General features: G+C 47.9%; 1 protein-coding gene and 1 pseudogene across 2 annotated transcripts in view; both read right to left on the bottom strand.

Moving 5' to 3' along the window:
* Positions 1-7832, bottom strand: part of SLC25A43 (solute carrier family 25 member 43) — a 38921-nt gene extending 31089 nt beyond the window's left edge. The window contains exon 1 of one of the 2 annotated variants that reach the window (XM_041741932.1): positions 7181-7832. In XM_041741932.1, coding sequence (XP_041597866.1) covers positions 7181-7455 — 275 coding nt within the window. In that variant the 5' untranslated portion in view covers positions 7456-7832. The remainder of the gene's footprint in view (positions 1-7180) is intronic. The other variant, XM_041741931.1, reaches the window with a different exon arrangement.
* On the bottom strand, positions 4367-5833 carry LOC121483041 (annotated as a pseudogene).
* Positions 7833-14241: the final 6409 nt, after the last annotated feature.

The following is a 14241-nucleotide window of genomic DNA, read 5'->3' as shown; positions in this document are numbered from 1 at the left end:
GCCACCCCGCTAGTCTGGGAAATGACAAATAAAAATAAGATACCATTTCTCACCCAGCAGACTGGCAAAGGTGAAAAAAATCTGATAATATCAGATGATGGGGAAGACATGTGGAGACAGGAATGCTCACCCACTGCTGCTGGAAATGTGAATTGGTACAGCCCCTTTGAAGTATCTAGCACAACTGAAAGAATGCCTCCTTTCACCCTAGCAATTCCATTTCCAGGTGCATATCCTAGAGAAGCCCTTGCACACGTCGTCGTACATGTGAAGATATATACAACATTGCATGTTAGTGTGAAAAGTCTAAAAGTCCATTCATAGGGGAATGGATAAACTATAGTAGTCATACACTGGATACCACGGTTAAAATGAGCTTGTGACTATGTATTCATACGGATAATCATGAAAGTATAAAGTCAAGTGAAAAAAGCAAGTTGCAGGGTGACCTATAGTGTATGACAACCATTTATATAAATTAAAAACACACCCATAAAAGCATACATTATATTAATTGTGGACAGCTATAGCTACATATTTTTTTTTAAAAAAAAAGTGTAAAATAGACCTCCAGGAAGGTGGGGGGGGGGAGGGGCTGGGAATAAGGACCTCAGCTTTCTCCAGAATCTTTTATTTCTTGTATTAAAAAAAAACTACTTGAAGTATCTTTTATACTGTCTTCCATGCTGTTTCTTCTGGATGGTGGGTACAGGAGCACTCTTCTTTGCATTTTTCTACAGTTTTGTAATGTCAGAATTGGCTTTGTGTGGATTTTTCCAAACGCAAGCCAGAAAGCCACTCTGTTACAGTCCCCGTTTTTGGAAGCAGCGCGTCCCCAGTCATGAGGACCTACATTGGCCGAAATTGTTATAAGGGTACTTTTACATGGTACACATTCCCTGCCCAGGAAGCAAAGGAATTTTACTCCTTGCCTACGAGGACAAAAACAAGAAGGGCTTGGAAACCAGGAAAAACAATATTTTCTACCAGAGAATGGGGTAGGAGAGAGGGAGAGGAATAGCAAGGGGTGTGAATAAAAGGAAAGTGATCAGGGCTAGGCTAGAAGACAAGCATCTTTTTGTTTATTTTTTTCCAAGATTTTATTTATTTGAGAGAGAGCAAGCACAAGTGGGGTAGAAGGGCAGAGGCAGAAAGAGAAGCAGGCTCCCCGTTGAGCAGGGAGTTGGGCGTGGGGCTCGATCCCAGGATCTTGGGATCATGACCAGAGGCAAAGCACCCAGGTGTCCTGTGTCTTTTTAAAAATGAGACCGTCTCCAGTTCTTTGGCTTTCAGATCTCCCATGAAGAGGTGTGTCCTCCTTTAGCCGGGCAGGAAGCTAGGACGCTCTGCGTGATAAATAAGACAAGTGGGTATTCAGGTGAAATCATTGAAGGGGTCCTAGGACAGTTTCTTTGCTCCCAAGTAAATACTCATTGACTAAAATCCTCTCCTTAGAGGTGCCTGGGTGGCTCAGCTGGTTAAGTGTCTGCCTTTGGTTCTGGTCTTGATCCCAGGGTTCTGGTATGGAGCCCCGTGTTAGGCTCCCTGCTCAGCGGGGAGCCTGCTTCTCCCTCTGCCTCTGCGGGCGCCCCCCCGCCACCCACCCACCTTGTGCTTGCTTGCTTACTCTCTCTCAAATAAATAAATAAAATCTTGTTTTTTTTTTTTTTTTTTTTTTTTTTTTTTTTTAAAAAAAAGCATCTCTGGGCGCCTGGGTGGCTCAGTTGGTTAAGTGTCTTCCTTAGGCTCAGGTTAAGATCCCGGGGTCCTGGGGTTGAGCCCCATGTCAGGCTCCCTGCTCAGTGGGGAGTCTGCTTCTCTCTCTCCCTCTGCCCCTCCCCACTGCTTGTTCTCTTTCTCTCAAATAAAAAAAAAATTTTTTTAAAGGAAAGCATCTCCTTCAAGCTGTAGGAAAGTCTTTTTTTTTTTTTTTTTTTTAAGATTTTATTTATTTATTTATTCATGAGAGACACACACAGAGAGAGAGGCAGAGACACAGGCAGAGGGAGAAGCAGGCTCCATGGAGGGAGCCCGATGTGGTACTCGATCCTGGGTCTCCAGGATCAGGCCCTGGGCCGAAGGCGGTGCTAAACCGCTGAGCCACCTGGGCTGCCCCTGTAGGAAAGTCTTAAGTTCATTTTGTCAACCTACCACTGACTACTGTTAACTGCACTAATTGAAACAGCCATAAAAAAAATCAAAACAATCATGAGTTAACCAGCTACCTTTGAAAGATGCAGGTAACTAAAGCAGGCATTCACCAATGGGCCACTGGCCTGTTTCACTGCCTGCACACTTCCTTCTTCCTCCCTTTTCTCTCCCCTGGCCGGTAGAGCTGGAGGGGGACATGAGGAGGGGCAGGGGAGACAGGGGCATGCTTGACCAGAGGGGCGGTCTGCAGCAAGCTGGAACAGTCTAGATGATAGTGGGACCTAAAAATGCCAAAAGAAACACCCAATTCATTCTCATCGCCTTGCCCTATTCTCTATCCCACCTGGCCACTTCTGGGGCACGAATGATCACCCATTTATCGAACATCTACAATATGCCAGACACAGTGCTAGCACTCAGCATAGATCCTAACAGAGCTCAACAACAGTCCTGCCAAAGCAGTGGTGGAGAGGGGCAGTGGGAGAGGACAGAGGCCCCTGGTTCACTGCACGACTTGATAGACTAGGAATAGGAACCTTATATAAGGTAGGGTCTTGCTATCAAATATACAAAATTCAAGAGAACCAGAGAAAGGTCTTTCTTCTAGACTCTTATCTGATAGAGACAGGGACTACCAACCCTTCCCCTTAGAATTGCAGAGTCAAGGCAAGCAACCCTGATAGGCCATCAGTGACATCCTCCTGGGCCCCATGTCTTAAGCTCTTGTCTTATTGGCTGGGGCAGCAGTGTTCCCCTTTCTGCTCTTCTCCCCAGCACCCTCTCCCCTACTTGCACAGAAGCTTTTCCCAGAGAGACTGGATAAGCTGATGAACAGCAGTAACCCCTTCCTTTGAGGCACAGGGTATCACACGTGCCTTGGGTATATGCACTTAGAACTGCCAACACTTCAGCCTAACACAGCTTAGCAGCCAAACACAAGCTCATGAAGTGGTTATATAATAGGAAAGTGGTGCTGGTTATGAGCTATTCCAGAGCCGCAGGGACCCAAGCCAATGTTATACAGCTAGACAAGCAGTTGTGGAGTAAAGTTGGATGAGGATTTACTGGTTGATGTATTTGAAAGCCATCCACTGTTGCATACTATTTATTGCAAGGGTCTAGCTCCTAATAGACTCTACTGAGTGGACTTTTGATCATAGATCCAAGTGAGAGGACATGTCAGTATCACAATGCTGGGCAGAGCCCTGGACTAAAAAACCAGAAGACCCGGTTTCAAGCTCCAGTGCTGCCATTCTATGTGGGGACAAGTCAATTAATCACTCTATTTTCTGAATATTCTAGACGTTTATGCTTTGTTCAAAATCCTGACCACAGGCTATACCATTACCCTCAGCCAGCTGTTTTTTGCAAACTCCTGGCCAGTAAAGAGGAGAGATGAATCAGTATGATGATGGAGCAAAGGCATCATCTTTACCTAGGAAAGATGGCCCCATGATTGATCGACCACTCTGCTTTCTATGCCTAGCCATTCATTGATATACTCCCTTTTCATTTCTGGAAGGAACATAATCTCGCAGGAAACATTAGCAAACTCAGGCCAAGGAACTCTTTCTTCCTCTCCCAGTCACCAGCTTCTGTCAGGTGCCCTCAGCTGCCACATGGACCAGCACAACAGGTTCCTAACTGGCCCTGCCCCGCCCCCCCCAGTCTTCCTCCTGCTAGTTGCCTCACCCTACTACCAGGTGAGTAATTCCTATTGAGTTGCTTTAATCACCCCCCACTCCCACCACCTCCTCAAAAATCTCCCACAGCTAACCTTGGCCATACTGAACCAAGCCCAAACTCCTTCACCTGGCCCTCGGAGATCGCATTCCAATCTGCTTTTCTGGCTGTACCTTCCCATTGCTGCTGTGGGCACACCTCGTGTTTCGGTCAGGCTGCATGCCTTCGCGTCTCTGTGCCTTGGCTCATGACAATACCTGCAATCTGTGCCCAGAAAACTCCTACTCATTTTTCCCCGACCAAACTCAGGTGGTTTTTTCTTCTGTGAAGTCCTCACCTCTCCTCCTCCTCATCAGAAGTATGAATTTCTTGTTGTTTTTAAAAAGATTTTATTTTTTTCCAAGTACAAAATGCCCTACAAGGAGAATTTTATTGATGGCACTAGTTTATTTTCCTCTTAAAAGACCAACTGCAACCAAATGAAGTGAACATAACCTCACGGTTTTATTGTCTTCATAACAAAATGTGAAGCTTAGAACTGGATCACTTGGCCCTTTCTCTTCTTATCTCCTCCCAGCTCTAAATGCTTATATCTCTTAATAGCATTCTCTTAAGATCTGCAGTTAGGCTCAACACATTCAAGCCTCAGCACAATCTTCTTTGTAATTTTAGCTTTTTTTTCCGGAAAATCGGCTTAGTCGGCCCACCATGGCCACCCTGCTTCCTGTCATAATGCTGCTTTCCCTGGACATAAAGAGAATCTCTGCTTTGTATTGTGTCACTTTGTAGGGTCGGTGCTTGCCATACTTCTTGCAGCAAGTCCGATGGGTTTTAGGAATGTTCACCGTGTTTGCGACAGTGCTGTTGGCACAGAAAGCTAAAGACTATTTTTAAGTGGGCTCTACACCCAATGTGGGGCTCGAACTCACAAGTCCAAGATGGAGTCGCATGCTCTACCTACTGAACCAGCCAGGGGCCTCAGAAGTGTGAATTTCTGTAGCACTTTGGCCACATGCTGTTGTCTTCTATTCCTCTATAAGCCCTGGGGCACAAGGACCAGGCCCCTTCCATCCTGGCATTTTCCCCAGTGTCATGCCTGCAGGGGGTACTTAATGAAGTCTGGCTATGTTAATGTCAAATGAATGTGAGAGAAAGGCAGCAAGATGTAGTAGAGTAATGGATTTGGAGGCAGAAGGTCAGGTGATGGGGCTTTAAGCCCCATCCCCGAGGAGTGGTGTGGATGGTCTGGGCCCAATTGTGCATCTGTAAAATGGGCATGATACTTCCCACCCAATGAACCTTACGGGGCAGGAGTTGTAGAAATCCAATGATGTACACACCCGTGTCTGTGCATGTGCACGCGCACACACACACACAAGGGTAAGTATGTAGAGGTGATGGCTATATTGATTAGCTTGATTGTGGTGATCATTTCACCATGAATATGCATATCAAAATATCAAGTCGTACACCTTAAATATATACACTTTTTCTATGTCAAAGATATCTCAATAAGGCTGTTAAAAAAATACAATGATGTACATATACTAAGTGGTATTGGGGCCAAAGGCAGGCCTCCCCAAGGTAGGCAACAATGGCATGTAGATTATTTTGAGCTGAAAACAATCAAGACCCAAGACTCAGGCAGAAACTCTGACCTCCCCGTCAATTGCCTAAAAAGCATTTAGATTCAGGATCTGCTCCAGGAAGAGAGTGATCATAAACAACACGCGAACTAGGGGTGGGCGAACTAGGGGCGGTAGATCGGTAGACAGAGAGGGATTTAGCAAAGTCTGTTAAAATTCTGCTCTAGGTCCTCTTGTTTTTGAGTGGCCCAGCAAACACTTGTTTACCAAACATTGACTCTTTTTCATCCCACTATGGGTTGCATTCCTTCCCTTTGAAGTCCCAGACCCCACCTCCTCCTCCTCAATTCAGAATGACACAGAGACCTCATTTTGCCATCTTTGGAATCTCGTGTGCATGTGTGCGTGCGCATATCCCCCACAGGGTAGGAAATTGTTTGATTTTCTCCTGTTAATCTGTCTCATGGCAATTTAATTCTTAGGCTAGAAGAACCTTGGACAGAGGTAAAGGTCTTCCTCCCAGTGATTATCAGAACAGCCGTGTACTTAAACTGGCCAGTAAAGTTCTGCCTCCTAATCCTACTTGGTATACATTCCAAAGGAAGATTTTCATAATACTTTGTGAAGAATAGGGGGAAGAGGGGAGAACTGTTTACAGACATCAGGCCAGATGTGGCTTAGGAGGATAGAGAGCCTTGAGGCAAATGCCCCAGGATCTCACCACCTTTCTTCTCCACGGGAAGAGAAGAGAACTTCTCCCCAGCCTGGGGGAATTTGTGCTGGCCTTGAGGGCTCAGTGAGGAGGAGGATTCCTTCTGGCTTGTCAGATGGGGGAACCTTCCAGCACCAAAGGTGAAAATCCTAACTGTTAACCTCCAAGGCTTGAATTAGGTGGTGAAGACTGTGAATTAGACTCTAATTCAAAGCCAAGGCCAGTCTTCAGAGTTGGCACTGTGCCCACGGACCATTCCCCCCAAGCACAGAAACTTCACTCTTCCTCAAGTTCCATCAGTACCGTTTCATTCTTTTCTGCTTGTTTTCAGTTAAAATGCAAATATGTCTGAGGAATCTTTGAAGACTCAGCTGGCATTTGCATATTTAGATAGTTTCCAAAGGAGCAGCTGGGTTGAGAGAAGGTGAAAAAAGCACAAAGAATGAGGCCAGTGTGGGTGGAGGGTAGGGTGAGGCTAAGGAAGTTGAGGGACCTGTTTGCAGCCTCCAGTTGGGCCCTAAAGGCAAAGCTTCATTGGTGGGAGGCGGGGGTGGTTGGGCAGAAACCTGTGGCCTTCTGCGGCAATGGTTGGGCCCTCTCCCCCCACCAAGCACTTTCTGGGGGTTTGCTCACAAAGGTACAACCGCACATAGAGACCTTCCAAGGGGTCTCTCTCTCCTAAGTCAGCCAAGGCAAAGTTTCCAAGTTAGTGGTCGGTGGGAATGGTCAGGAGCCATCTCTCACTCCTTCCCCCCGAATCTCCTTTTGCGCCATTCTACCTCCTCGCCCGTGCAACTCTGGTGAGCGTCTCTGGGCCGGGGCTGCGTCCACAAGACCGCACTGGGCGGGGCGGGGAGCTCCGAAGTGCACCCCGGGGCCTGCGCAGGTGCCGCCTCCTGGCCACACTGCTCGGAGGGGCTCGCGCGCGCCACCCGGAAGGAGGCCGCGGCCCCCCTTGGGGCCCCAAGCTCGAGCGGCCCCCACCTCCCACCCCGCGGCAGCCCCCTGTGGCCTCCCGGCCCGGCCCGGCCCGCTGCTCGGCTCTTACTTGCGGTAGGCGGCGAGCTGCACGGCGCTGCAGGGGAAGAGGCGCAGGCAGGCCACCGCGTTCCCCTTCCACAGGGCGCGGGGCCCCTCGGCGCGCCACACCCGGAGCCCCGCGGCCCACGGTCCCCGGGCCGGGCCCCGCGCGCCACCGACCTGGGCCAGCACGGTGGCGAGCTCGAGCGGCGCGGTGACCGTGAGGCTGAGCGCCCCTGCCGCGCCCGCGCACAGCAGCCGCTGGCCGCCCGTCAGCCGGCCGTCCCGCCGCCACGTCGCCATCGCGCCCCGGCCGCCCGGCCCGGCCCGGCCCCGGGGGACCGCGTGGCTGGGGCTGCGGCTCCCGGGAGCTCCCGGCAGACTCCGGCTCCCGGCGAGGCCGCAGACGGGGCCCCGCCCGGTGTGGGGCGGGCCGCGGCCGGACGGGAAGCCCGCACGGCCTCGGGCTGGGGCTGGGAGTAGGGGTGGGGGTGGCGAGTGCTCCTCAGCCGGCGGGGTTCTGTTGCGCTCGAGGGGCGCCGTGCTCTCCGGCCCCGCCGGCTCCCTAAGTCTTTAGCCCCCGCCGCCTCCCCGCTCTTGTTTACCCCCCTTCTCCCTTCTCCCTTTCCACATTCCACCTCGCCCTCTTCCTCCCCCGGCCGGGCGGGGCCTTCCTCCCTCCGACCTCTTAGATTCTGCCCCAAGAAGAGGCCGTGCCAGTTGCGCAGTGCAGAGGGGAAGAGAAAGCTGGCATACAGGCCTGCTCCCTATCACACTTGTCAAACGTCGGGCTTCCTGTGCATTAGCTCATTTAATCCTCCAAGGAGCCCTTAATAGGTATGTCCTCATTTACTGCCCTCGTTTGGAGAGGCTGGAGGTGTGGCCTGGACTCTGGAACCTGCCTTAGCATCTTGGCTCTGCAGCTCACCAGCTGTGTGACCCTGGGGAGGTCACTCCAACCTCTCTCTCTGCCTCAGTCCCTCATCTATAGTTTCTTCCTCCAGGGGATTAAATGAGCAATGACACGGGGAAGCACCCTTGGGCAGCAAGAATTTGCGGTTCCCTTCCGTGTCCTTCTACACTGATTAAGAATCAAATTGACATGAGACAGATTAACAGGAGAAAATCACAGGCGTGGAAATTCCAAAGACAGTCAGGCAAGACAAGGTATATATGTCATCCTGGACTAAGGAGAAGGCGGTAGGGGTCTGGGACTTCACAGGAAAATGCACTTCACAGGACAATAAGTAGAGCAGATTTGGGGGGCGCCTGGGTGGCTCAGTGGGTTGCATGGCTGCCTTTGGTTCAGGTCATGCTCTCCTGGTCCTGGGATGGAACCCTGCATAGGGTCCGTGCTCCACAGGGGCCTGCTTCTCCCTCTCCCTCTGCCTGCTGCTCCCCCTGCGTGTGCTCCCTCACTCTCTCTCTCTTTCTCTGTCAAATTAATGAATAAAATCTTAAAAAGAAGAGCAGATACTTGGCAATGAGATGTTTGCCCTGCCAGACAGATGTGTCACTCAGATAAAATTTATCTCTGGTAATAACCTTTATCCTGGAAAAGACCCTGAATTTAGACTCTTTTGTATAGTTAAGGGAGGGGCAAAAGTTTCTCCTGAGCTCCTGTGGTTGTGATTGCCTCAGCTCAATACAGTCCACGTTGCCTAAGTGGCCCATCTTGGAACCGCCTGCCCTTGGTGCCTACAGCATGACGTGTACGTGTTAGCTATGATTAGCTACTATTTTGCAGAAGAGGAAACCAAAACAGCGAGTTTGACCTACTCTAGTTCACAGCTGCTAGGGGCATCCAGGATTCAAATCTAGGTCGATTTTGTGCCAACTAACAACTACGCATCCATTGTGACTGCAGAGTATAACTCAAGTAGGGACATCTTCAGTGGCTCTGTTAGCCTGAGAGGACAATGGAGGCACAAAAGGGCTGAAAGGAATTTGGCCAGAATCCAAGAAGAATTATGCTAAGTTAAGACTTCCAAGTGTCTCCCTGTCTCTTTTTGAAAAGCCACGTTGATGATAATAATGCAAAGGAAAGGGTCAGTTGGCAATCTGTGAGGATAAAACCCTCAGGTACAGAGTTGCTTTCACACTTGTATAGTTATTTCCCACAATTTACTAACAGGTGGGACGATAAAGGAGCCTTTTCTAAAAGGCGTCATAGGGCCTTGATTGAGAGGGCTTGCTCTGCTCACAAAGTCTTGCTCTGCTCTCAGAGACTGGAGAACACTTTCTCTCTCTCTCTTTTTCAAAGATTTTTTTATTTGTTCATGAGAGACACACAGAGGTAGAGCCATAAGCAGAGGGAGAAGCAGGCAGGCTCCCTGGGGGGAGCCCAATGCAGGACTCAATCCCAGGACCTTGGGATCACGACCTGAGCTAAAGGCAGACACTCAACCACTGAGCCACCCAGGGGTGCCCCTAGTATAGTATGTTAAATGCTCTGATGGAATTGAGCACAGGATGTTGTGGGGAGCACAGAAGAGGGACCCCAACCTGAGTTGGGAGGATGGAGGAAAGTATTCAAGAAGCCTTTTCTAGAAGGGGCTTTAATGTGCCTCTGATTATCTTTTTTGTCTTTTAATCAAACTTATTTATACATGTATGTAGTTTTAAAAACTCAAATAGTTCTATAAGCTTTTTGTAAAAAAATATTTTATTTACTTATTCATGAGAGACGCAGAGAGAGAGGCAGAGACATAGGCAGACGGAGAAGCAGGCTCCCTACAGGGATCCCAGGACCCTGGGATCACGACCTGAGCTGAAGGCAGATGCTCAACCATTGAGCCACTCAGGCGCCCCAGAACACTTTTCTTATTTTGTGACTTCTTCTGTCTTGCCATCAGCTAACCTCACGGCCGAGGGAGGCCAGAGAAAGGAGGATTATGACCGAGGACTTGAACAGAGAGGCCTTGAACCGAACGTGGGGGGGCAACAGTAAGGAAACTTTCAAGTGGCGCTTTGTCCCTCAAGTTCTTTCAGGGTGCTCTGCCCTAAGAATGGCACAGTTGATGCGATAACTCCATTGTATGAAGATTGGCTCAATCCAGTGGTTTTTGTTTTGTCTTGAGGCAGCTTGTGTGAGGGTGTCAGCTGCACCCGTCCTGTCCTGGCGACAGGGGATGGACATGCTTTTCTTTACACTGCCATTTTTTGTGTCCTTGGCAGGAATGAGATGCTCAGATGAGCCAGAGGCAAGAAAAACTGCTTTTCTGTTTCATAGCTGTGGGCCAGGAGAAATCCTGAGCTGATGGTTTATTTGTTTTTTTAAAAAGTATTTTAAAAAAAAGATTTTATTTATTTATTTGAGTGAGAGAAAGCCAGAGACAGGGCATGAGTGGAGGGGGAGGGGCAGAGGGAGAGGGAGAAGTAGGCTTCCAGCTGACCTGGGAGCCCAACACAGGGCTGGATCCCAGGACCCTGGGATCATGACATGAGCCCAAAGTGGACGCTAAACCAAATGAGCTACCCAGGTGCCCCACTGATGGTTTATTTTAACCTAGAAGGTAAAAATGTACATATTTTTTTCACTACAGGTACGTTGAATGGTAAATGAGTAATAGCAAGGTGTATATTTGTCACCTTCTATCTTTTCGTGATAGAACGCTAACAGAATGAGGTGCGTTAATATTTTACTCAACCAGAGCCTCATTCATTTACTAACCATTGGGAGCATTATGTATATTGATCTTAAACATAAATCAATTCCTGACTGTGTCCCGTATTTGGACTGTGCCTTGTAGACTCAGGCTAACCTTACTGCTGCTTTTGCACATTTGGTGAAAAGTCTGTGAAGACACACAACTAGTTAAGGACCCACAACTTTGGAAAAGGCAGCTGATGTGAGAATAAATGTATAATTACTTTTAAAAAGTGAGGCAGGGGCACCTGGCAGGCTTAGTCGGTACAGCATGGGACTCCTGATCTTGGGGTTGTAAGTTCGAGCCCCATGTTGGGTGTAGAGATTACTTTAAAATAACATTTAAAAAGGGGGCAGTTAGTAAAACAATCGTTTAATATAAGGAGAAAGGTGGCTGGCTGATGAAAGGCAATAGGCAGCCTCCTGTCACCCTGGTCAGGCCCTGGGAGATGCTAAGAGTTTTAAATTCAACCACTGTCATTTTTCACTTTCTCTTCTATATGATATCGTTTCTCCGTTGTACTGTGAAAAAAAATTCAACCGAATAATTTTGAAAATCTAATTGGCTTTCTTTCATTCCTTTTTTTTTTTGAGAGAGAGAGAATGTGCACAAGGGTATGAACAGCAGAGAGAGAGAATATTAAGCACTCCATGCCCAATGTGGGGCTTGATCTCAAGACCCTGAGATCATGACCTGAACCGAAATCAGGAGTTGGATGTTTAGCCCACTGAGCTACCCAGATGCCCCTGGAGATCGCTTTGGCTTTCTTAAGTGATTCTTGAATGGAGCAGCATTCGCTGTGGCAAGTAGAGATGCCCAGAGGAACTATACAAAATAGAAGGTTGTTCTGGGCAGGAGGGTGGTAGGGCAAGAAGTTATTAGCAGAAGAAAGGATCATTGTAGGCCAAGACATTTTCTTTTTTAGGGGAAGGGAATGGTGGGATGTTTATCATGCAGATTACTAGTGCTGATCAGGACGTTTCAGACTGACTTTTTTTTTTTAATTTTTAAAAGATTTTATTTATTTATTCATGAGACCCACACAGAGAGAGAGAGGCAGAGACACAGGCAGAGGGAGAAGTAGGCTCCATGCAGGGAGCCCGACGTGGGACTCGATCCCAGGTCTCTAGGATCATGCCCTGGACCGAACACTGTGCTAAACCGCTGAGTCACCCAGACTGACTATTAATTACAGGTGGAAACTGTAGTTAAATCTTGGCTTGCTGTCATGGGGGGCCAGTGACACCAATTTGCACTTGTTTTTCTTTTTTTTTCCCCACTATATTACCTCAGTTTGACTTGCTGATGTTTCTGAGATTATAGTTTATCTTGCTATAATCATACCAATGTTGGTTGATTCCTACTCTCTTAATTTATCTTTTATTTTTTGGCCTTATGGAATTTTGCAAATTACAAAAGTAGTATATACCTATCATACACTGTACAGAAGTGTATTAAAGAGAGTTAAGTCCCCTTGCGTATGCTCTGAGGAAACCAGTGGTAAGAGCTTGGTGCACACATGTGCATCCTTCCTTGCATTTTTTTAATGCTCAAATATTCGTTTACATGGGTTTTTCCCCTCCCTCCCTTTGTTCCTTCCTTATGTTAAAAATGGAGTTACTTAATGCTAAACCTCACCAGAACTTAGTATCTAATCTAACTGCAGCTTCCCAGCTTCTCCCAGAAATGTGATCTTTAACCAGACAGCTTGGAATTTTTCTGGTCAGCATTAGTGGGTAATCGGCTGATGGAGCCTTCCATGCCCCTTAGTAGGGCCACCTTGCCTAAAACAATGCATTCTTTGCTAATAATACCACCCTCCCAACCCCCACCTTGAAAAAAACTTTTCTTTTTGGCTGCTCAGGGGAGCTCCTTACTGTTTGCTAGATGGGATACTGCCCAATTCACAAATCGCTGGATAAAGCCAATTAGGCCTTTAAGTTTACTCAGTTGGGGACGCCTGGGTGGCTCAGTTGGTTAAACCTCTGCCTTTTCCTCAGGTCATGGTCTCAAGGTCCTGGGATCAAGTTCCATATAAGGCTCCCTGCTGGGTGAGGACTCTGCTTCTCCATCTACCCCTCCCCACTGCTTGTGTGCTCTCTCTCTCTCAAATAAATAAATATAATCTTAAAAAAATAAATTTATTCAGTTGAATTTTTAAAAATTATTTAATTTATTTATTCATGAGAGACACAGAGAGAGGCAGAGACATAGGCAGAGAGAGAAACAGGCTCCCCGCGGGGAGCCCAATATGGGACTCGATCCCCGGACCGCAGGATCACGCCCTGAGTCGAAGGCAGACGCTCAACCACTGAGCCACCCAGGCATCCCATCAGTTGAATTTTTACTATTGAATCTTTCCTTCCCTCCTTCCTACCTTCCTTCCTTCTTTCCTTCCTTCCCTCCTTTTAAGCAAAAGTGATATAATTCCTCTGGAGAGAGATCCAAAAAGCTGTGAATCAGGTTATCTGTAGGCAAAGAAACTGGGAGACTTGGGAACAGAGGTGCCAGGGAGATTGACTTCTGACTGTGCCCTTTTGTGTTGTAGGGGCCAAGGCCCACTGCCCCCAAGGTGTGCCACTTTGGCATTGCAGATTCTGCTGAGCTGAAAACAGTCAAGGCCCAGCCAATTCAGGAATAAACTTTCACTTTCCCCAAAACACTGCCTGAAGGAATTTGGTCTGGGGGTCTGCTCCTGGAAGGGAGCTATCACCAGATATACTTACCTTGCTCTAATAGCTAATATGAGCTAATATGCACGAGGTGTGGTAGACAGGGAGGAATTTAGCAAGGCCTGTTTGATCAAAGTCCTCTCGGTGTTCCATTGTTTCTAGATGGCCCAGTAAACGTTTGTGCACCAAACCTTTGCTCTTTTTCATTCTTCCCTTCCCTTTGAAGTCTCAGACCCCTTTCCCCTTCTCCTTAGTTCAGGATGACTTCATGTTGCCTGACTGTCCTTGGAATCTCATGTATGTGTGGATTCCCTTTGAGTATGAAATTAAATTTGATCTCCTGTCACTGTGCCTCATTGTCAGTTCAATTCTTAGTCCAGCTAGAAGTATCCTGGAGGGCAGAGATCATTTTTCCTCCCCCACAGTACTGTTTGCTCTGCCCCACTCTTGTCTTTATACCAATAAAAAAAAAAAGTCTTTTTATTAGTTAAAAAACACTCTTGTCCACCATCAATTTCCCCTGAAGCATTTCCTTTTTTTTTTTTTAAAGATTTTATTTATTTATTCATGAGAGACACAGAGAGAGAGGCAGAGACACAGGCAGAGGGAGAAGCAGGCTCCACACAGGGAGCCTGACGTGGGACTGGATCCCAGGACTCCAGGATCACGCCCTGGGCCAAAGGCAGGCGCTAAACCACTGCACCACCCAGGGATCCCCCCTGAAGCATTTCCATTTGGCGCAGTGTTTTCTCTGACATTTGCCTTGC

Source organism: Vulpes lagopus, chromosome X, assembly GCF_018345385.1.
Source record: "Vulpes lagopus strain Blue_001 chromosome X, ASM1834538v1, whole genome shotgun sequence".
Lineage (NCBI taxonomy): Eukaryota > Metazoa > Chordata > Mammalia > Carnivora > Canidae > Vulpes > Vulpes lagopus.
Note: the sequence above shows the minus strand (reverse complement) of the source record. Positions and strands in the feature narration are given on the sequence as shown.